Source organism: Micromys minutus, assembly GCF_963924665.1.
Source record: "Micromys minutus genome assembly, chromosome: X".
In the NCBI taxonomy this organism is placed as follows: Eukaryota; Metazoa; Chordata; class Mammalia; order Rodentia; family Muridae; genus Micromys; species Micromys minutus.
In genome coordinates, this window is record NC_137970.1 from 27,272,426 (window position 1) to 27,297,319 (window position 24,894).

The window sequence follows — 24,894 nt, forward strand, 5'->3', positions numbered from 1 at the left end:
CTAATTGGCTAAAAAACTATATATAAGCTCATTTGATAAACAATAAAGTTTTATCTGCACTCGGAAGTCTGAATCCCAGGCACCCTGGGTTCCATCTCCACTTACCCCACATACTTCCTGGTCCCCAGTCCCACAACTATACTCAAGACACAATGCCACATACATACACAAAATGTGTATGATGTATCAAATCATATGATTTTTTTTTACTTTTTAAAAAAATAATAAACATGGGGCTAAAGATAGCTCAGGAATCAAGAGCACTTGTAGAGAACCCAGTTTTGGTTCCCAGCATCCATATGGTAGCTCACAACAATCTATAACTCCAGTTCCAGCAGCTCCAACAGTCTCTTCTGATGTCTGTGGGTACCAGGCACACGTGGCAGCACATATATATACACGCAGGCAAAACACTCACACCTATTAAAATATAGGTCAAGATGAAACTTAGCTCTACACATAAATAGGGGGGAAAGTGGGGTTAGGGAAGTACTGTAACAGACTATTAGAGTTTGTTACCCTAGCATGCATACGACCCTCAGTTATCCCTAGGACCACCAAAATTAAAAGGCAGGAAAAAATGCCAAATGTTATAGCACGTGCCTTTAATCTCAGTACAGGAGCAGAGGCGGGTAGATCTCTCTGGATTTATAGTCAGCCTTTTCTACATAACAAGTTCTAGGCTATCTAGGGCTACAAGGCAGGACCCTGTCTCAAAAAAAAAAAAAAAAAAAAAAAAAAAAACAATCCCAGATAGGCTAGAGATGGCTTGGTAGTTAAAAGTACATATTGCTTTTGCAGAGGACACAAGTTCCCAATATTCACATCAAGTGGCTCACAACTACCTGTAATTCCAGTTCTGGGAAATCCAATGTACTCCTATAATATCCCCAGGCACCTGCACACATTTGAACATACTCCACACACAATACACATACAAACACATGCATACATATAATTAAAAAGAAAAGTAGAGGCTAGAGAGATTGTTCAGCAGTTAAGAGCATTGGCTGTTCTCTCAGACAACTGGGTTTGGATTCCCAGCACCCACATGGAGGCTCCTAACAGCCTATAACTCCAGCCCCAGGGGATCTGACACTGTCTGCTGGACTCTTTGGGCACCAGACACAGACAGATATACATGCAGGCAAAACATCCATAGACATAAAACAAAAATTTTAAATTTAAAATAATAAACATAAAAACTAGAGAAAAAAAAATTCCAGGATATTTCTATAAGGTTGCCAAAGAATATAAATTGCTATCAAGGACTTGGAAGGAATGCTGGGGAGGCAAAGGTAGATCTCTGGGGGCTCACTGGCCGGCCAGCCTAGCCTACCGGGTAACATTTGTCTTCTGGCGTCCACAGGCATGCCTGTGAATGTACGTGCATGCCTGCACACAAGTGCGAACTGGGTATGTCCATCAATTTAGCTGCAGTCATATCCCTAGTAGCCCCGAGGTGAGCAGTGAACCCCACACCTAGTCTGTGCAGAGACTGGATGGGAGGACACAAGCTAGGCAGGGACAAGCTCATCTCTGGGGAGTTTAGTCGTAAGTATCTTTACCCTGGAAGCTCAAATTTGTGTAAAGGTCTGATAATAGCACACAGCGTCGGGGGCCACAAAGTACCAGACACAAAATGAGTAGAGCTTAATGAGTTGGAGGGGATAGGGAGGGATATATTCAAATATGCTTAGATATGTGTTAACATATCCAATCTCAGCTGATGGTGCACACCTTAAATCCCAGCAGTTAGAAGGCTAGGGTGGGAGGATCTAGAGGTCAACTGAAGCTACACAGCAAAACCTTCTCTCAAACAAAACAAACCAACGTGATGTACACAGTAGAAATTAACATGCCGTCTGCTTCCTGAGAGAGCACTTTGACTAGATGCCTTCTGCTCCTACTTGCATACCTTCTGCTCACTTTCATGCCTTCCTGACAGGATGGAATGTACCCCCTCAGACTGTAAAGCAACATATAGACGTAATGTTGCTTCTTGTCAGGTATTAGCCATAACACACACACACACACACACACACACACACACACACACACACAAAGACAACTACACATTAGGAGGGGACTGGGAAAGATGAGGGCAGGGATAAGAGAGCCACTTCCTACTTGGCATGAAAAGAATAAGGGGACTCAGCAGGTCAAGGCTGTTAAATCTGATGCCATGAGTTCGGACCCCCAGGACCCACGTAAGAAAACCAACTATTGCAAGATGTCTTCTGACCTTCACCTATGTCATGGGGTAACTGTGAGAGCATGCATCTGGATGCACACACAAAATAAATGTTTAAAAACTATGCTCCCCAAATACAAGAGAATGTTTTTTAATTGCTGAGCCACTGATCTTCATATTAAGTCCCTCTGCCCTCCCTTTTTCTAACAGTGAGAAAACACACTATCTTAACCTTGAGAGTATACTTGTGATTTCAGAGGAAAGAATGTGGTTACAGAAGTTTCCCCAATAATCAGACATCACTGAAATCTATGTTGTGTATTCAAGAAATTAAGCAGCAAGAGGAAACACTTGCTGCCAGGCCTGATAAGATGGCTTTAATCCCCAGGATACGTGTGGTAGAGGGAGGGAACTGACTCCTGCCTCCCACACACACAAATGCAATAAGAAGATAGACAGGGAAGTAGGTGAGTAGGTACATCAACTGATTGTGGGTTGACTGATAGAAAATGAAGCAGAAGAAGAAAAGAAAAACCCAAAAAAATAAAAACAGTCAAAAAAAAAGAGCCAGACACCTATCATCTCAGTATTTGAAAGGTGGGAGGGAGGCTGAGCATCAGGAGTCCAAGGTCATCCTTGGCAACTTAGCAAGTTGGAGGCCAGCCTAGGGTATATGATTCTCTGTCCCCAAAAGCCAAACAAAAAATTAATTAAGCAGCCAGGTGAGGGTAGCACACACCTTTAATCCCAGCACTTGGGAGGCAGAGGCCAAGGATCTCTGAGTTTGAGACCAGCCTGGTCCACAGAATGAGTTCCAGGACAGCCAGGACTAAACAGAAAAACCCTGTTTCAAAAAAAACCAGAGAGAGACACAGAGACATGGAGACACCAAGACACAGAAAGACAGACAGAGAGAGACAGAGACAGAGACAGAGACAGAGAGGGGGAATCCTTTAGGATGGAGTACAGGTACTGCATGCCTAGGCAGAGGCATGAGGCTCTGTTAATTTGAGGCCACCCTGATTTATAGACCAAGTTCCAAGAGAGCAAGGACTACACAGAAAACCCGTCTTGAAAGGCCAATAAGCAAACAAACAAACGTGCAAGCATAAGAGCTTAAGATTTAAGCATTAAAAAAAATAAGCACATAGAACAGTGACTTCTAATCCTTCCACCATGAACTAGAGCAGCATGTCTGGGTATGTAGCTGTGCTGGCTAGTTTTATGTCAACTTAACACTAGCTAGAATAATTTGGGAAAAGAAAACCTGAGAAAATGTCTGCATCCCACTCCTGTGGAACATTTTCTTATGTGGTTGTTGATGTTGGAGGGCCCAGCCCATTGTGAGTGGTGCCATGCCTGGGCAGGTAGTCCTCAGTTGTACAAACAAGCAGGCTGAGCAAGCCATGGGGAACAAGCCAGTAAGAGGCGATTCACTTCTGCAGCCTCTGCTTCTGTTCCTGCCTCCAGGTTTCTACCTTGAGTTCCTGCCCTAACTTCCCTGGATGATAGACTAGTTGAAATAACCCCTTCATTCCACCCCCAACCCTACCTCCATTGTTTTTGGTAATGGTGTTTTATCCCAGCAATGGTAGAGTGTTTATGTAGCTGGGAGACAGGACACAGAGCATTCCATGTGGTAGGAAAGGACACTTGTACCACTGAACCACACCCAAAACCCTGATGCTGGTTTTAATGGGAATCTCATTTCCCCATCAAGTTTATTATTGGCTATAGGTTTGTAAAAGACATCCTTTTCTTTGTTTTGGAAGTACAGGTTCTCCATGGCTTGTTTCTGAGACTGTGAACACCAGGTGTAGACACTAAAGACAGTCTACTAAAATAAGATGAGGTTTCTCTCTTTTGTTCAACTAATATGTTGTGCTAATAGATTTTTTTTCCTGGGATAAGCAATATCAGTCATGATCTTGACATAGTCTAACTCAGAAGTCTTCACTGTCCTGTAACTCATTATTTAATTTGGGCTACTCTCAAACTTTGCATAAATCCTTTCACCCAGTACTAGGATTACAGGCATGCGATACCACACCAGCTAAATTATGCTCCAATGCTGTTGAGCACTCCAGAGGCAGAAGTATTTGGATTGTTGAATTCCAGGCTAACCTGGTCTACAAAGCAAGTTCCAGGACAGCCAGGGCCACACAGAGAAACCCTGTCTCAAAAAAACAAGTTCTAGTATTTGTTTAAGATTTTAACAGATTTGTTACTGTCTTGCTGTGACAAAGTATCCCAACGATTCAGCTTAAGGATTTATCCTGGTTCATATTTGAAGAGTGTGTATGGCCCATCACTGAAAGGCAATTCTAGATGCTAGAGTTTGCAGTAGTTCACATTTCACCCACAATCAGGAAGCAGAGAGCCATGCAAGTCATTGTTCAGCTTGCTTTCTCCATTTTATTCAGACTGAAACCACATTTTGTGGTATGGTGCCATCTACAAGGTGGTTCTTCTATCTTTAATTAACCTACTCTAGATAATCAATCCTTCACAGACACTACCAACAGCTAAATAATCCCTCACATATGTGCCTGGGTAACTGTCTTCCAATTGATTTCAGATCCTGCCAAGTTGACAATAGGAATCATAATAAATACCAGGCAACAGCAGTCTATGGTTCCAAGTTTATTCTTTATGTGTCTTTTAAAAATTTTTACCTAGGCCAGACTAGCTCCCACTTTAGCTTATGTGCTAGATGTCAATTAGCCCCTCACAGAGGAAACATGTTATTTCAGCTCCAAATATCTAAAGCAAAAGATGACCACGGTGTCTCATGCCTGTGATCTGAGCACTTGGGAAGTAGAGAAAAGAGGACCCGGAATTCATCATTCTCAGATATGTAGCAAGTTTGAACCAGCCTGGCAGTACACATGAGAACCTGTTTCAAAGGGGAGAGAAGGATGGAACATGGTTCATCATAAAGTGTTTGCCTGTCATGACCAAACTATGGGTTCGATCCCCAGAATCACCCAAAATAAAGTGAGAATGTGTTAATCTAAATATATCAAACATCTACATGATCAAATAATTATGAAAGATACTAACTTCCAGACTAAGGTTCTAAATAAGTCTGTGATCAGCAAAGAAAGGGTGAATAGAGAAAACAGCATTTCCATTGGGGTCTTGTTCCTAGTGCCCTGATGCTTTGAGAGGGGGATACACAGAAGGGGTGTCAAAGAACATTTAAAACATATAAAACCAGTTGGATGGTTCAGTGGACAAAGGCACATGCCACATAAGCCTAAAAACCTGAGTTCAATCCCCCAAACCCATGTAAAGATGGCATGAAAATCAGCTCCCCAAAGTTGTCCTCTGGGCTCTATATACAAACAGTGGCACATGCAAATATAATAAAATGGAACAAAGAAAAAAACAAACCCTAGGCAAACACTTCATGACCAATTTACAAGACTATTCCAGGATCACACGTGCTTTGCCTTTGCCGGGTATGAGAAATAAAGAGGGCACCCTGACTTCAGATCATGGAAATTCTTGTGTAGCCAATCTAAAGTCAGAAAAAAAAAAAAAAAAAAAAAAAAAAAAAAAAAAAAAAAAAACGGTGCCAAGAGTCACAGACTAACTAGGGTTGTAACTCAGTGGCAGAGCACTTGCCTTACAAACATGATGGTCTAGGTTCCTTTCCCAGTACTGCCAATAAAAGGAAGGAAAGGAAGGAGGGAGGGAGGGAGGGAGGGAGGGAGGGAGGGAGGGAGGGAGGGAGGGACGGAGAAAGGAATGAATAACAAAATAACATAGGCATGCTTTAAGAAGAGGTAGGCACACTCTGTAAGGGCATAGCAGACAAATGAGAGACTTACACAGGACTTTGACAAAGCAGATATGACTTCATCAAATATATTTTCTATGATTGCTAGATATACTAGCATAAGAAAACTGTTTCAATTTTAACCTTCAAAAAGGATAAAAATTAATTAAGGCACAGTGACTCATACCTGTGATTCCAGCATTCAAGAGGCAAGGCAAAGGAATATTGCAGATTCAGAGGCATCACACAGTAACCTTATCTCAAAAAAAATGGGGGTGGGAATGGGGTGAGAATACCTGAAAAGGGTTTCTTGACCTCTCTTCCTATGCTGACCTGATCCTCACATCACCAAAGTCCATCTACATTACTCCATAATCTATACTGCCAGAAACTTTTGAGGCATGAAATTCCATTGCTCACTAGGTTGTAGGCTCCACCAAGGCAAGACACATGCTCACTACCCCCTCCCTCCCTTCCTTCTTCTCCTCTTCCTCCACTTCTGTGTGTATGCTTGCTCACACACATGTGTATGTCCATCTGTGTGCAGCAGGTACAAATGTGTGTCTGTGTGTGGAGGCCAGAGGCCAATCTTGGGTTGCTTCTTCAGGAGCCATCTACCTTGTTTTAGATTTACTTTTGAGTGTGAAGCATATGTATATATGGTGTGTATGAATGTGTATGTGTGCATGCATCCGTTCATGTATATGCAGACACTAGAAGAGGACATCCTGCTCTATCTATCATTCACTTGATCCTTTGAGACAGGTTCTCTCACAGAACTTGCAGCTAGGCTGCCAGCTAGCAAACCCCATTAAGGAAGCTCATCTCTCTCTTTCTTCCACCCCCCATACACACACACACACACACACACACACAAGTAATTGAATTCCAGCACAGCCACACCCAACTACAGTCTCAGCACTTGAGAGATGGAGGCAGGAGGATCAAGAATTCAGGGTCATTCTTAGCTGAATACTGAATTCAACGTAAGCCAAAGATACATGAGACACCCATCTCAAAAAGCAAACAATTATAGAATAATTGAAACTTTTTAAGGGAGAGGTCTCAAAAGTTTTTACCAAACTCACTGAACTACATGGCTAATAGATGCTAGTATGATTTTAGTAATCATCTCACAATGTATATATACACCAAAGTTCACTTTGTACGTGTTAAATACAATTTTTAAAAAGGAGCATTTTTTCCCAGTCATGATGGCCCCTGCCTAAGGCATCTTTTTCTGTGCCATACCTCTGACCCCTTTACAAAGGCCGCTGTCTGAAAGAGGCCAGTGTAATTTCAAATGAGCGTCCATTAGTGAGCTTTAAGAGTAATCCATAATGTTAACAATAAATGACTGACTCCATGAATGCTTTAAAGCTAATGTATTCATCAGGCTTTTGTACCTTGAGCTCAGTGGGAAATGCCTTAGAAATAAGTTTTTCAACCATTTGATTTTTCTTTAATAGAAATGACTGAATGTTGGTGGGAGGAGATACTTTGGGAAGGGCGCTGTTTGGGGCTGTCCACTTTAGAGTCCTGAATGCAGCATTGCAAATGAACTACCAACACAATTCTACTTGCAGGCTACCCGGGGATTGAAGAGATTGGTGTATTAGTTATTTTCCTTGTGACAACATGAGGGACAAAACCAACACAGCCCATCATGAATTAGAAGGTGGGATGATGAGGCTAACACTGTGGTGCCAGTGTGAGGTACATGTTCTAAAGCAAATCAAATGCCCAAGTAATACAGGTTGCCTAAGAATTTCCTCTGGAGTACATTGCCTGGGTGTTTGTTTGTTTGTTTGAGACAGTCATATAGCCCAAGGCAGCCTCAAACTTCAGATCCTCCTGTCACTAGTTCCCAAGTGCTAGGATTATGGGTATATGGGATTGGAGAGATTTGTTATTGCTTGGCTTGTTGGAATCTTGTTCTTTTTTTACTTTTTTAAAAAATCTCTTAATTTGCATAGCATCAAATGTTGTTGAAAAATAAGCCAAAGGAAATACTGCAAATGGGCTTCAACTGAAGGTAGAAAAAAATGTAATGCATTCATTATGTTTAATGCATAACATAAATTACACTTCATAGGAATCAGCTTTTAACTGTAACTATTTCACAAATCAGATGTCAAATTATTTTTAACTCTGAAACTTCCTAGCTTAGAAAGAGATAATTTAAGGCATAACTATGATAAAGAACTCCAATGAGAATATTATCAAATACAACAATCTCAAATGTCCATGTGCATCTTGTTAAAACATTTCTAGCCATCCCATGAGTGGCTCAGTAATAGAATTTTAACCTGGTACTGGACAGGTGGTTCAGAAGTTAAGAACAGTTGCTGCTCTTGCAGTGGATCCAGGTTCGGTTCTCAACACCCACCTGGCTGCTTATCATTATCTGTAACTCCAGTTTCAAGGGATCTAATACCCTCTTCTAGCCTCCCAGGGCACGAGGCATACCTGCTGTGCACAGACACACATGCAGTTAAGACACTTGTACACATGTAATAATAAAATAATTTATAGGAAAAACACCTCTAATCTCCCACTTTTTCAATTTTTAAAATATGTGTATATCTGTACATCTGTGTCTATGACATGTACTGGTACCCATAGAGGACAGAAGACATAGTTAAATCTCCAGGAGCTGAAGTTAATAGTGAGACGCCTAATATGGGTGCTGGAAATAAAATTTGGGTCCTCTGAAAGAGCAAGAAGCACTGCTGAGCAATCTCTCCCACCCCTTCCACACTTTCTTTTACCGTATTGGTAAGACACCATTTGAGTGTCTGTATATGTTTTGAAGACAGCACATGCATTCTGCTTTCATGTTATATTGTACGTGAATTCACATTTTCATTTGTTTTTTAATAATGTTTTATTACATTTATGTATTTTGTGTATGTGGACGCATGTGCTACAGTGACTATGGACATCAAAGAGCATCCTCCGAGAATCTGTTCTCTCCTTCCACTATGTGGCTTCTAGGAATCAAACAGATCATCATGCGTGGTGGCAAGTGCTTTTACCTGCTATACCATCTCCCTTGCTATTCTCGTATGTTTGTTTGTTTGCTGACTTGTTTTGTTTTGAGGAAGGATCTCACTATATGATGGAGGATACCCTAGAACATCCTCCAACTCGCTATCCTCTTGTCTCTGCCTTCTTAGTGCTGCGATTACAGGTGTGATTCCAATGATGCCACCATGGCTAGATTGCAGGAACAGAGTCTTTTTATCCACTGACTTAAAAACTAAAAAACAGGAAAAGCAGAGCCTCCAGTGGGAGAAGGGACCTGGAATCCAGAATCTGAGTTTGTATGGAGAGCTTAAATTTTTATGTTAGGGGTTCCCTTTTTACTCTGAACTGACTGGTTTGGGCTATTGTGGAAAATCAGATAATCCAGACAAAGAAAAGAAAGCTGAATGGTCCCCACTACACAAGCTCCAACCTCTCCCAGGAGATTTGGGAGTCCCACCAAAAAGGCTAACAAGTCTTTGTCTTATATAGAAAGAAAAAAAAAAAAGAACAAGTCAGCCATCATAAATGTTTAAGTGAAAAATGCATTAATTTCCCCACATCAGATAGAGGTCTAATATCCAAGGTATACAAAGAACTCAAAAAGCTAGACACCAGAGAATCAAACAACCCTATTAAAATGGGGTACAGAGCTAAACAAAAAGTTCTCAATTGAGGAATATCAAATGGCTGAGAAACATCTAAGGAAGTGCTCGACATCCTTAGCCATCAGGGAAATGCAAATCAAAACAACCCTGAGATTCCACCTGACACCAGTCAGATTGGCCAAGATCCAAAACTCAGATGACAGCAGATGCTGGTGAGGATGTGAAGAAAGAGAAACACTTCTCCACAGTTGGTGGTGTTATAAACTGGTACAAACACTCTGGAAATCAATCTGGCGGTTCTTCAGAAAATTGGACATAGTACTACCTGAAGATCCAGTTATTCCACTTCTGGGCATAAACCCCAGAGAAGCTCCAACATACAACAAAGACACATGCACCACAGTGTTCATAGCAGCTCTATTTATAATAGCCAGAAGCTGGAAGGAACCCAGATGTCCTTCAGTAGATGAATGGATACAAAAATTGTGGTACATTTACACAACGGAGTACTACTCAGCTATCAGAAACAATGACTTAACGAAATTCTTAAGAAAATGGCTGCATCTAGAGAATATCATTCTGAGTGAGATAACTCAGTCACAAAAGAACAGACATAATATGCAGTCACTGATAGTGGGATACTAACCCCAGAAAGCTCTGAACACCCCAGAAACAACTCACAAACTATGTGAAGTTCAAGGAAAAAAAAGAAAAGAAAAAGCTATTATGCTCAATCCTTACACACCAAGAAAACTTTGACTAATTCCGGGTTACATCCTGTTTTACATGTACTTTATGCTCACTGCAATTAGCAAGACCTTAATGCACACTATCAAACCTTTGGGGGAAAAAAGCCAAGCACTGACAAAAATGTATTCGTATACTTTTATGCAAAATGCTTAAAATTTGTACATTTATTTTTGTTTTTTTTTAAAATAAAGTTGTTCAAAAAAATACATTAATTTACCTAAAGCTCCCTTTCCTGTCTGTCAGACTACCAGGAAGCTCTCTGATACCTAGTCCCTCAGACAGATCATAGAATGAAAGTCAGCTATGTTCTGAGAGGCCTCCTCTAAATGCAGCTGAGACAACTTTAAAGCAGAAAAGAGACCAGAGTTGCTACAGATCCAGAAGTATTGTGCAACACTACAAAGTGTTCTATTATGTCTTGTGGATAAATCAGGGAAATAGCTCTTTTTCCTTCAAATTTTTGTTCTCTTTCTTGGGTACCCTTGGACTCAGCATATACTTTAGCCCTTGCAGAAAAATCTATTTCTCCTTCTGCGTGTGCCTGTTAAGAGCCTATTCTGAATAATAATATTTCTGACGATGTTGCAAGCAACCATAGCACTTCTCATGCATGCCAAAAATGTAGGGAGGGCATGACAACCAATGAAATGAAACAAACTGCAGCAGCAGACATATCATTAGAGTCTCCTTATTTCCAACATGTTTACTTTCTTTAGCTAGAAGAGCAAGAAAGACCATGCCCACTAAGTGCTATCTACCCAAGTAAAGTTACTCCTCAGGCATTGTGGTTTTAGTTGCATTATGATTCCATCCCCCTTTAATAAGACTTTCAGCCATCAACACAACTGCTGGTCTTAAGGCTATTTTTCTCCAGTAAAGTGATCTCAGCACATAAAGACATTCAATAGCAATTAGGTTTTATTGTTCTCATCTCGCTTATGTGTATAGGAGCCATTGAAATGTAAAATGCACACATCCTCTGACTTAGCAATTTCCCTTCTATGGATTCATCCCACAGATGTGCTTATGGGTGGATACAGAACATATTTGTACATAGAGGTCAAAATGTAGAGTGACTTCAGGTTACAAAAATAAAGTGCACAACCTAAATATAAACTATAAACACAGTACAATAAATGCAATAAATACTCTCATGCTCATAGTGCACACAGCTAGACAAGCCATAAAAGGTCCTTACACAATGATAGCTGATCAGTACAAAGTAGGAACAGTGTCTCAAGGATGCTAGACAGCTAAGGTAGCTGTGGGTATGGTCCAGTGTCTTGAGTTCCCATTCATTACACCGCTTGCCCCCAAAAGAGTATGTGTCCATCCATCCATCTATATAGATATGGATAGATGCCTACACACACACACATACACACACACACACACACACACACACAGGGAGAGAGAGACAGACAGACAGACACACACACACACAGCATGCATGTATCCCTGAACTAATAACAACACCACAAAATAAAGGCCGTTGCCTCTGGAAGAGGCGAAATGAGACAAATGAATCACTTTATACCTTCTCTACAGACGTTTTACCTGTGTGTCCGTTATTCTTTAATGTACGCACGCATACAGAGTTAAGAGCTGTCATCAAAGACTTAACCTATACAAAGCTGTCTAATAGCGGCACCTACTGGTAAAATCCCTTCTTATCCCAAACAGCACCTGAAAAAGAAAAGCCATCATTTTCCTGGCAGAGCCACCACAGCTTTATTACTCAGGAAATACATTTCTATTAAGGCCTCCTAAGGAATTTTTTTTTTTTTTTACTGATATGAGGCCTTCTGAGCATGAGGCTTAAAAGTGCCATCTGGCTGGGAAGTGATGGTTCATTATGGTTTGAATTGAAAGCTATAAAACGGCATGAATATTTCTATATCCTTCCATGAGGTGATCTCCAGCACATAATGCCTTAAGTTAAGAAAAAAAATCAGGAAAAAATGAGAAAAATATACTATAGTATATCTTAAAAGAAGAGTAAGTTACAGATGCACAAACATATTTGTCTATGTTTTTAATTAATTTTAAGATTTATTTTATCTACGTATGAGTCTTTTGTCTGCATGTATACAAGTGTACCATATCTATGCAGTGCCCATAAAGGCCACAGGAGATATCAGATCCCCTGGAACTGGAGTTATAGGTGGTTGTGGGCTGCTATGTAAGTGCTAGCAACTGAGCCCAGGTCCTCTGCAAGAACAGGTGCTCTTGACTGCTGAATCATCTCTCCAGACCCTATTTATATATTTTTTAAATGGAACAATGCGGCTAACAAGACAGCCTAGTGGATAAGGATGCTTGCTACCAAGCTAATGATCAGAATTCTGCCCCCCTCCCAAGACCTGTAAGGTGGAAGGAGAGAACCAAACCCCACGAAAGTTGTCTCTACTACAGCACACACATGAACTGGAACACATATACACACTTGCACATACACTTAAATAAAATGTCATTTTTAATGGAATGAACAAAGGAAAAAAATAACAAATAGTTGCTATAAAGGAGGAGTGTTATGGTTCAGGTATGAAATGCACACCATAGGTTCCTGTTGTTTATGTGTCTGAACACTTCTTCCCCAGCTATAGTGCTGTTTAGGAAAACCGAGAAGCATTTTGGACAAGGGGTTTGGTTGGCAGATGGATGTTGGACTGCTTAAGATGGAATGAGGGTTAATAGACCAGCTCTGCTTGGCACTTCTTATTGTCTGTCTACTGCGTAAGACAAAGTACCTCATGTTCCCACCTACATGGAGAAGAACCAGTCCCACCCACCATGTCTTCTCTATCGTGATGGGTTATAAATTAAGCCATTCAGAAGTAGCTAAGTCAGCTGGCTGTGTGCTTTCCTAGCATTCACAAAGCCCTGGGGTTCCATCCCCAACACTACATAAAGGAGAAGTGAGGATACATACCTGGAATTCCAGCACTTGGGAGGTAACAGCAAAAGAATCAGAATCCTTGGTTACATGAGACCCTGTTTTAATTTTAAAACAAACAAGCCAACACTCTTCCCTTTAGCTGCTACAGTGGGGATTAATCATATCAGAGAGATGAGGAAAAAATAATATGAAGGAATAAGACAGAACTAGATTCCTCTAAACCAGTGACTATGTTATTTTTAATTATGTGTCTATGTGTAGGTATGTACACAAGAGCAGGTCAAAGGTGTTGGAAAACCTGGAGCTGGAGTTAGAGATGATTATGAGCTGCCCGCTGTAGCTGGTGAAATCCAAACTTAAGGCCCCTCTGCAACCAGTACACATTTGTTTTTGAAACAGGATCCTGGTTGTTCTGGAGCTCACTATGTAGATCAGGCTAGCCTCAAGTCACAGAGATCTGCCTGCCTCTGTCTCCCAAGTGCTGAGATTAAAAGCATGTGCCACTACACCCAACCCGCAGCATACATTCCTCACACTGAGCCTTCATTTAAGCCCAAAGTCAATTATTCTTAATGGACACAGTTCTACCCATGCCCTTCTACCAAGGAACATTTGCTAATATCTGGAGGAAACGTTAGTGTCATAATTGAAGACAAACCTAGTGACATCTAGCACCTCACACATGACAAAATAATAATCTTAGTAATAATAATAATATTATTATTAAATTAAAAATCATCTAGCCCAAAATGTCAGTGAAAAGGAACTTAAACCTATAATATACAGAGAACTCTTACTACTCAACAGTCATGATACAAACAACCCAACTAAAATGAACCAGGGATGCGAATAGACATTTTTCCAAAGAAGAAAGAAAAGTAGCCATTACATATGAAAGATATCCAACAATTCTTAGCTATGGGGCAGTGTGGGGTGCAAATCAAAGGCCAGAAGAGATGCTGCTTCCCTTCCACTGGAGTTGCTGTGAGGACAGACACAAACAGTAACAAGCACTCCAGGGAATGCAGAAACGGAGACCCTCACTCACAGAATGTTGTCCTGTATGTTGCTGCCCCTTTGGCAAACAGTCTGGAGTTTCTTCACTAGATTAAGCATAATTATCACATGACCCAGGAATTCCACTCCTAGATGAAATGAAAACATGTCCATACCAAATAAAAACCCACCCAAATATGAATGTTCACAGAAACATTATTCACAATAGAGAAAAGTAGGAACAACCCAAATACCCATCAGTAGATGAATAGATTGAACAAAGCCCATGTCCTCACAAAAGAACAGTAATTAATTATAATAAGAAATGAATTAGTGAGACATGCTACAACATACACATTGAAAGTGTTATGGCAGTCAGGCAGTGGTGGTGCCCGCCTTTAGTCCCAGCACTTGGGAGGCAGAGGCAAGCAGATCTCTGAATTGGAGGCCAGCTTGGTCTACATAATGAGTTCCAGGACAACCAGAACTATACAGAGAAGCTCTGTCAAAGAGAGAGGGAGGGGGGAGGGAAGGAGGGAGGAGGGAGTTATGCCAAATGAAAGTCAGTCATAAAAGGCCACAGAATAGAGGGCTCCATTCCTACAAATTAACTACAGTAAGCAAATCTTGATATAGAAAATAGATCAACAGTTACCTAGAAAAGGGATGGGGTTGATGTCCTCTAAAGCATATGGGCTTTCCTTCTTATTTCTTGAGACAGGATCTCATGTAGTTCAGGTTTTCTTTGATCTAACCAAACAGCTGAGGAAGACTTTGAACTTCTCCTCTTCCTGCCCCCTTCTCCTCTTCCTGAGTGCTGAGATTACACACATGCACAACCACGCCTAAGTTACCCACTGGAGATGGAACCCAGGATTTGTATATACCAAACAACCATTCTACCAACTGAGCTACATCCTAAGCCTTGGAATTTCTTTTGTAATGAAGTGATCCAAAATTGATTGCCAGGATAGTGACAGAGATCTGTAAAAAATGCTAAAGCTCATTGAATGAGCCATTCAAGTAGCCAAATCTGTAAAATGTTAAGAACAACATAATCAGGAGAAGCAAGATGGCTTAGCAGGTAAAGACACTCAAGCTTAAAGCCTTTAATCCCTGGGATCCACATAGTAGAAGAAGCAATTCCTGACACCCCCCTACACACACACACATACACACATGCTGTGGCACATGCACCTTCAAACATGTGTGATTGCACACACAATCAAAATAAATAAAACCACGCAGAGAAAACTGGCATGGCAGCTCTTACCTGTGACCCTCAACTTGAGAGGCTATGGTTAGAAAATTGCTGTGAGCTTGAGGCCAGTCTGGGATACATAGTGAGTTCTAGGTAAGCCTGGGATAGTGGGAGACCACATCTAAAACAAAACAAGGGCCTATGAGATAGCTCAGTAGATTAAAAATGTCTGCCACACAAGCCTAACAACCTGAGTTTGTTCCCCATAACATATAGAAGCAGAAGAAAACCAACAACTGCAAACAGTCCATATGGTTGACACACAAACACACAAACAAGCACACTAATAAATAAAAATAAAAAATCAACAAAGAAGAATAAAACCACTATATGAAGGGCCCTGATATTAGATAGTATGTTTGGCAGCAGGGGTGTAGCTGGATATACAGACAACTGATGATCAGGCAAGCCAAAGGCCAATGCCAAGCATGAAACTCAAGCTCTGTTAATGAATATGGCAAGAAAGCAAAGGCACAGAAATAAAGCCTTCCTAATAAAATAACTAGTTCAACTCCTCATTGGTTTCGTTGAGGTCCCAGGAAGGAAATCGTAAGAGCAACGTCTAAGGTATAGGGAATATTCATGAAAAAAAAAAACTGAAAAGTACTACTTCAATTGTCCAAATTGGAAAGCCTAAGTGTGGAAGGAACTGGAATGACACGGGACAAATGATAAAATGGGAGAGCCTTCATAGACCAGCAAAGGATCCTGACTTTTTTGTAAATGCTTATAGTCAGGCATGGGGGGGGGCTGCCTTTAATCCCAGCATTTGAAAGACAGAGGCAGGAATCTCTGAGTTCAAGGTCAGACAGGTCTACATATCAAGTTCCAAGCCAACAAGGGCTACATAATGAGAAATGAAACCACAACCACTTCTTTTTTATTTGCGTGCACACATATATGGATGCTGACAAAGGCCAGAAGAAAGTGTCAGATCCCTAGAACTGGAGTTATAGGTAGCTATACCTAATGTGGGTGCTAGGAACCAAACTTGGGTCCCCTGGAAGAATTGCAAGCACTCTTAGCCACTGGGCCATCTCTCTAGCCCCATGACTATCTTGACAAATGAGGACCAGTACCACAATAGTTGTCACTTTTGTTTTATAAAGATAGATGGCCACCAATGTTGAAAATAGGCAGACTGGGGCCAAGTCTAGAGATGAGACGACAGCTCATTTATTTATATTAGCCATTATAAATTGTTGTCACAGTCAATTTAATCTTTTCCTAAACATTAAACTTGAAAGCTGTTGCAAAGACGAATCAGGCTGGACTGTGTTTCTTCAAAGCACAGCTGGCAAGATAAACTAGTGAGAACAAAGCAGTTTGAAACAAAAAATAACAGGTAATAATAAGTTCATGTGTAATTTTTAAAGTTCTGGCACTGTTAGGAGAAAACAGTAATTACCCTTAGGGATTTAGGCAAGAACTGAAACAGAATGAAAATAATCAGACCCAGAAAGATGACCAAGCTACTTACCAATGGGACTGGAGTGTTTGGCTCAAATTCTGTAGAATTAGCATCTAAGAACAAAGAAGAAGTTTAGTGATTTACCAGTATTGCTAACACATTTTTGTTTTTAAATAAATGGTGCTTAGCAATCCTTGGACTTACCTTTCAAGTTCAGGCAATTTCTTGCAAACTCAATCACTGCCAGTTGCATCCCAAGGCAAATTCCTATTAGGAGAAACATAGGAGCATGTTTTATATCTAGTAACACTTTCTGTTCAAGTGTTTCCCTGTGGTTTCTTGGAATGCAGACCTCAAGAGAGGAAGACTTCCTGTTTTGTTCCTGCCAACCCCTTGGCACCCAGAATAGCTCCTGAAAGTGTAGCAAGTAACAGGGCTTAAAACTAAAACTTTAAAGGAACAATCTAAGATCCAGAAGTGAACAAGAAGTACCTGGAGGGCAGACGAGGAAATGACAAGCTCCCAGAAGACAAATATGCCATCTACCTTAGCTGTTCTTGAACCAAGGCACCTATGTAGGCTGTAGGGCTGTTTCAAAGACCTTGAGTCTTTCGGAGCATGTCTAATTTTACCCCCAACTTGAGAGGAAGTCTCCTTGTGCTAAGATTTCATATCCCTGCTTCTTGAGATTTCACAACCAAAGTATGGCTTTGGCCACAGGGCAGCCTGAGGTTGGCTAGTCTGAGGATGACCACCTAAGGAGGTGGGGCTGCTAATCTCAGGGATAAAAGCAGCAGCAGGGGCTGGCACCCATGTTTTGGGCAGATGTATCTCAGAAAGCAGGGAAGAAGACATGAAATGAAACAAAAACAAGCAGGTACTCAAGAAAGGCAAAGGTGGGTTAGAAAGGTGGCTCAGAAGTTAGGAGCACTTGTTGCTCTTGCAGAGGATCCAGGTTATCATCAGCACCAGCATGGCAGCTCACAAAATATCTATAACTCCAATTCCAAAGATCCAACATCCAATGCCCTCTTTGACCTCCAAGGACACTGCTTGCATGTGCTGCACAAACAAACACACACACACACACACACACACACACACACACACACACGCACACACACAATATGCAGGCACATAAAATAAAAATAAATTTTAAAACATAAAGATGAGCCCTGTTGCCATACAGATGCTTTTGCTTTTATGTCCACAGTCACTGCAGCCAACCATCCCCTTCCTATAAAGAGAAAGCAATGAGCATTCCCACAGATATATATATACAAGTGATTCAGGAAATGCAAAGGGAGAAGCCATCATTGTAGCAGCATGCCAGGATGAAAGGGATAAGTAGGAAATGGCTGAGAGCTCAAGAACTTCAGAAAGTTCCATATGGGTAGGGCATAAAGAGACATGATGGTCTGAAGTAGAAGTGTACACCTGTAATCTTAACACATGAGAGGTTATAGGCAAGGGGATCAGGAGTTCAAAGCCAGCCTCAGCTCATTTGAGGATAAGAATAGGGAAAAAAGACACATTTAACATACAATATATACATATGCAAAATCTTGAAAAGATGAAGACAGTAGAAATGACCAGGTTATGGTGGTGCAAGTCTTTTATTCCAGCACTTGGGTGACAGAGGTAGGTTGCTCTCTGTCAGTTTGAGGTCAGCCTGTTCTATAGAGCAAGTTCCTAGATGGCCAGGGCTTCACAGAGAAACTCTGTCTCAAGAAACAGAAACAAAGAACAATAGAAATGCAAAAAGAATTCCACTGGCTATTTTACATCCATCTCATATATTAAGAGATCAGATATAACTTGTACTGTATAAAACAGCGCTTGAGATTGGAGAGATGTCGCAGCAGTTCAGAGTACTTGTTATTCTTGCAGAAGTGCCAGTTTCGGTTTCCAGCACCCACACAGCAGCTAACAACCCTCTGGAATTCTACTTCTAGAGAACCTGATGCCTTCTGACCTCAGGGACTATCAGACACACATGTGCACAGATATCCATGCAGGGAAAACATAACAGGGCACTTATTGGTTATTTTATCTTTATTAAACTTACATACATTTAACTGTACAAAAATTTAAATGAATAAAGAGTATACACATAAGAGAGAGAGAGAGAGAGAGAGAGAGAGAGAGAGAGAGAGAGAGAGAGAACTACATGCAATAATATTCTGCACAATGAAAATTACATCAGGAACTTTACCTAAGTTTAGATGGAAACTTGAGTTTAGAGAGACATCTTAAGAAAAAAGAAGTAAGGGGCTAGGGCTGCAATTCAGATGACTGAGTGTTTGCCTGGCATGCCCAAAACTCCAGGTTCCACTCCTCAATACGGCATAAGAAAGTACCTATCACCAGGTAATCCCAGCACCAGGGAAGTGAAGATCGGGGGACTGAGAGTTCAAGGTCATCCTTGGCTATATAGCAACTTTGAGGCCAGCCTTAGCTACATAAAATACACTATAGGAAAACACCCTGTGATGGTTTGAATAAGAATAGTCCCCATGGGCTAATACATTTATATACATTTGTTCTCCAGTTGGAGGCTATTTAGTGGGTGACGAGAAGGTGTGCCTGGCTGGAAGAAGTGTTAAGGCAGGCAGGTTCTGACTGAGGTCTCAAAAGACTCTTGCTGTTCTGAATTAACTTTCTCAGTTTCCTGATCAAGATATGAGCTCTCAGGCACTGCTCTAGTGCCATGCCTGCCTGCTGCTGCCATGCTCCCCACCATGATGGAGATAAGAGGACTCCCATCCCTCTGGACCTGTAAGCACCCCCAGAACCCTTTCTTCTATAAATTGCCTTGGCCATGTTGTTTTATCATAGCAATGGAGAAGTAACTAATATGTATATATGTATGTGTACATGGTATTATATACACATGCAGGGTGAAGTTGCATGCCCAAGTGCAGAGGCCAGAGGAATAAGTTGGATATCCTGCATTATCAATCTCTTATTCCCTTGACACAGGGTCTCACCGTGAACCTGGAGCTTGAGAATTCAATTCAGCTAGGCTAGCTGGCCAGCAACCTCAGCAATGCTCCTGGATTGCCCCCTGCCCCTCCCCGCACAGTGTTAAGGTTATAAGTGTATGCAGTCATACCTAGCTTTTAATGTGGGTGTTGGGATCAAATGAGGATGGTTGTTGCCCTGTGAGCCATCTCTCCAGCCTGAACACCCCATTAAAAAAATAACAGTGGCTTAAGTGAGCTTAGGTCGGGGTAAAACAAAGCAAGTATCCAGTTTTTTCTTTGGAAGAAAAGAGTCCCAAGAGTTTGAAGTATCCAGAAAAGAGAAGTTATAGGGGAAAAAAACCCTGTCATCTAATACTGTTCAGATAGTAAAAGACAGGAAACCTTCCCTTCAGTTCATTAACCCACCAAAATACCTGAAACACAGTAGGGGACTGTCCTTCCTACCTGAATCTTCAGCAGCAAAGGCACATCCAGGCCCCATGTTATCTGGCCTTACTGTTACAGAAACTAGGCTTTGCAATTTAAGCAAAAGACTATCTCTATGCAAGGCACGGCGATAAGATATACGCATATAGCCCCAAAATTTTGGATGCTAAGGCAGGAGGATAGTTTGAACCAAGAAGACAGTCAGACCTCATCTCATTAAGAGAGAAAACTAATAAGACCTGGTTTAACCAAATTTTAACAGAGCTGCTCCTGTGGTATTAGTTGATCTTTTAATATTATCTTCTCTAAAATGTTATTAAGTTTCAACTCAGAGGTACGGGTGTAGCTCGGCATATACAAGGCTTTCTTTCGGTTTGATCCCCAGTACCACACACATACATACAAAGTTTCAACTTGAACACTCTTTTTTCTTTTTTTTAAGATTTATTTATTTATTATATATAACTACACTGTAGCTGTCCTCAGACACACCAGAAGAGGCCATCAGATCCCATTACAGATGGTTGTGAGGCACCATGTGGTTGCTGGGAATTGAACTCAGGACCTCTGGAAGAGCAGCCAGTGCTCTTAACCACTGATCCATCATTCTGGCCCAAGACAAGTGTTTCTTATCAATTCAGTAATAATTCTAAGATTTAAAAGTCATTGAATCTTCTCCAATTGTGCAACTATGAGCAATATGCAAAACAAAGTGGGTGGATGTGTTACAACAAAACCTGATTTACAAAACCAAGCTAGGAGCCACATTCAGTTTGATAAGCCCTATAGTAAGCCATTTGGTGCCTGACTTTTAAATCTAAGTTCCCACCTTTACAAAAATAAACCTATTACATGTTACCCCTACTAAGGTATGATACTCACCTTCTGTCAGAAACCTGAGTAGGGCTGCTGATGTACCTCAATGGCAGAGTTGCCTTGCATTAACCCTTAAGGGCCTAGGTTCAACTCGCAGCACTAAAAATAAACTTAAACTCATAGGATCAATAAACAAAAACATTACCCAGAAATGGAATCTTCTTTGTCCTTGCCCAAGAAATTGCCTGGAGTTTTCCCAATGTTCCTCGGATTCCAAAGCCTCCGGGTACAAGAATACCACTGAAATAAACAAAAAAGAAAGTAAGGTTGACTATCCACCATTTTAAAATATTTTCAAATAATTAATTAATGTGTGTGTGTGTGTGTGTGTGAGAGAGAGAGAGAGAGAGAGAGAGAGACAGAGAGAGAGACAGAGAGAGAGAGAGAGAGAGAGTGTGTGTGTGTGTGTGTGTGTATGAGTGTGTGTGTTTGTTGGGGGGGGTTCCCCGGCATGCCTGTTTATACCACAGTGTAAAGGTCAGAGAACATCTTACAGTAACTGATTCTCTCCTTCCCCTGTGTGGTATCAGGGATTGAACTCAAGTTTCCAGGCCTGGCAGCAAGAGCTTTTACCTTTACTACACCATCTCACCAGCCCACACTACTTTTATTTTAAAGCTTACATTTTCATTCAGTATGTGCAATGTTCCTAAACTCAATGCTGAGGACAATCACTAATGAGTGCCTGAGGTTTGTTTTCAGAATAGATTACCTAATTAAACATCTTTGAAGGTCAGCATTATGGAAACTTATGACAGTTTCCCACAACTGACTTTAATATATATTTTTTTCTGGTAGATCTTAGTAACTTCTGAGGAATTGATAAATTCCACTCAATGAAAATGCACTGAGAGCCAGTTGTGGTAGTACATGCCTATTATATTAATCCAATACTCGGAAGGTCAAAGTAGGAAGATTACAAGTTCTTGAAGTTGAAGATGCTAAAAGACCATGGTTAAACAGCAAGACTCTACACCAGTAAATCAAAACCAAAACCAAAGGATACACTGAGAACTGTGGGTAAGCATGCTGAGCATACAGACTTGTACTCCAGAGACTAAGGCAGGGGGATTCAGAATTCTAAGCAAGCCTAGACTATAAAATGAGATCTTTCTCAAAAGACAAAAACAAGTAAATAAAAGAATACAAAATAAAATGATTCTACACATGGAATGGTATAACTTAGTAGTAGAGCCCTTGACCAATGTGAAGGGAAAGAAAGCAACATAAAATGAATAAAGACTTTTTAAAAAAATAGTTAAAGTCCTTTTTTTGTTGTTAATTTTTTGAGATAGGGACTCATGGAGTGGAGACTGGGCACAAATCCACTCTATAGCCAAGGGTAGACTTGAACTCTGGATCCTCCCACTTCAACCTCCGTCTAGCTGGGTTTAATTCTTTCCTAACTACTATATAAAAATGTTCAGCTCTCTAACATCATCAGAAACAGGTAAACTGGTAAAAAAAATCAAAACTAATATTTCAACAGCCACTTTAGTAACGAAAATATACTTGCTGTAATCAAGTTCAAAGACAACAGTTCAGGGGAAATACCAGGAAGGCATGGTAACCTCAAGATACAATGCTGCCCCGGGGTTCTCTCAATTACAGAAAGGAAAGAGAAGCTGAGCTGAAGGGAAAACGAGAACACATGGAAGGGCTGGGGATAAAGCTTAGTTGGTAGAGTGCTTGTCTAACATGCAGCCAGCCCTTGGTGCCATCCCCAGTGCCCCAAAAACCAATGCATATCTATAAACTCCAAACTTAGGAGGTAGAGACAGCCTACGTTACACAGTGTTCAGGCCATTCTGGGCTACGTGAGACCCTCTTTCGGCATCTTTTAGTAAGATCAATACACTTTCCCTCTAGTGCACTCACCCTACTCTTTTGAAATAAAACCACATCAACTGCCCAAGTCACCTGAGCTCATATGGCACTCCTGAATGCAATGTGGCACGAATGCTGCATGGTGGTTACCTTTACATGGTAGTTACCTGTAAAGACCACCAGGACTCCTAATTATTCCACATGTACAAAAACTAGCAGCTAGAACAGTGGACTAAGTACAGAGAAAGCACAATGGCACTGTCCTCTTCATGCGGCCAGCCCCTGTACTCACTCAGCTAAGCACAGCTTCTGCCAAGCTTCATGGAATTTCACAGGATCCTCGGCTTTGGTGATTGGCTCCAGATCAATGGAGTCTATGTACTGAAAAACAAAACAACAGCATCAAAACCCCTACAAGTTAGAGGAACATTTAAGAAAAATGAATACTCAAAAATACTACAGCTGGGCTGTAGAGATGGCTCAGTGGTTAAGAGCACTGACTGCTCTTCCAGAGGTCCTGAGTTCAAATCCCAGCAACCACATGGTGGCTCACAGCCATCTGTAATGAGATATGATGACCTCTTCTAGTGCATCTGAAGACAGCTACAGTGTATACATATATATAATAAATAAATAATAAATAAATCTTTAAAAATACTACAGCTATCTAACACAGAAGGCTAGTATAGTTAACACTTACCTACAGAAAAGTGGAAGAGATAAAAACATGAAATTAATAAAGATAAAAACGAAATGATCAAATAGGGACTAATCTCAGTGCCGAAGCCTATGCAAGGCTCTGAGTTCAACATTCAGCTCCCAAAAACACTTTTTTTTGTTTGGTTTTCATTTGTTTTGTTTGTTCGATACAAGAGTTTCTCTGTGTAGCTCTGGCTGTCCTGGAATTCACTCTATAGACCAGGCTGGCCTGGAACACAGAGATCTGCCTGCCTCTGCCTGCCAATTTGTTGGGTTTCTAGCACTCATGTTGGGTGGCTCACAACCACTGTATCTCCAGCTCCAGGGACATCCAATGCTTCTGTCCTCCCTTATGCACTTGAACTCACATGTACACACCCACCCAGAAACACATACACAAAACTAAAAATAAAATAATGAGAGAGCTGGAAGAGAAGGCTGGGACTCACCATCAGATTTAACTTGTGGTTGATGGCCAAGGCTGAGTGTTCCAGTGCTTTGAACACAGAGGCGTAGCAGTCCCTGAGTTTGGTGTATTTACCAACCAGGGCTATGGAACATATTTTCTGCAATCTTTCATACCTGAGAGAAAAAAAACAAGTTCAAAGTCCATATGTACACTTTGAAACATCACAAATAACCATGCGGCCACTGCTCTTATTCCAAGGTACTTTTCAGAACCTTAGGCACAGACAAGACACTCAATGTACTTGACCCAAATCTCTCCTCCATGCCAACATCTGGGCATCAAACAGATTTCAATGGCATAAGAAGAGCTGGGGAGATGGCTCAGTTTGTGAAGCACTTGACACATAAGGATGAGGACCTGAGCTCTTATCTCCAGACATCACAGGAAAAAACTAGGCACAGTAATACACGTCTGTGATCCCAGCATTCCTACGAGGAGATAGGAGGTGGAGCAGGAGACTCCCCAGCTCTGTCCTCTGTCTCCACATGTAAATGGTGGCACCAAATGTGTGGACATGTGCACACACAAATTAAAAAACAAAATTGATTAGAAACCCCACGAATCCTCAATGTTGGCTAACATAAACAGGTACAGACATAAATCTCAGATATAAGATAGCTATCTTATTGGCCAAGATCCAAAACTCAGATGACAGCAGATGCTGGCGAGGCTGTGGAGAA

The 24,894-nt window shown here is 41.1% G+C and overlaps 1 protein-coding gene across 2 annotated transcripts in view; it reads right to left on the reverse strand.

Moving 5' to 3' along the window:
* CTPS2 (CTP synthase 2) overlaps nt 1–24,894 on the reverse strand; it is a 114,404-nt gene that overhangs the window by 63,935 nt on the left and 25,575 nt on the right. For both annotated transcript variants that reach the window (XM_080910970.1, XM_080910971.1), the window contains exons 9-13: nt 24,195–24,327; nt 23,339–23,427; nt 21,365–21,459; nt 17,135–17,197; nt 17,000–17,043 (exon numbers count right to left, since the gene is read on the reverse strand). In XM_080910970.1, coding sequence (XP_080767096.1) covers nt 17,000–17,043; nt 17,135–17,197; nt 21,365–21,459; nt 23,339–23,427; nt 24,195–24,327 — 424 coding nt within the window. The remainder of the gene's footprint in view (nt 1–16,999; nt 17,044–17,134; nt 17,198–21,364; nt 21,460–23,338; nt 23,428–24,194; nt 24,328–24,894) is intronic.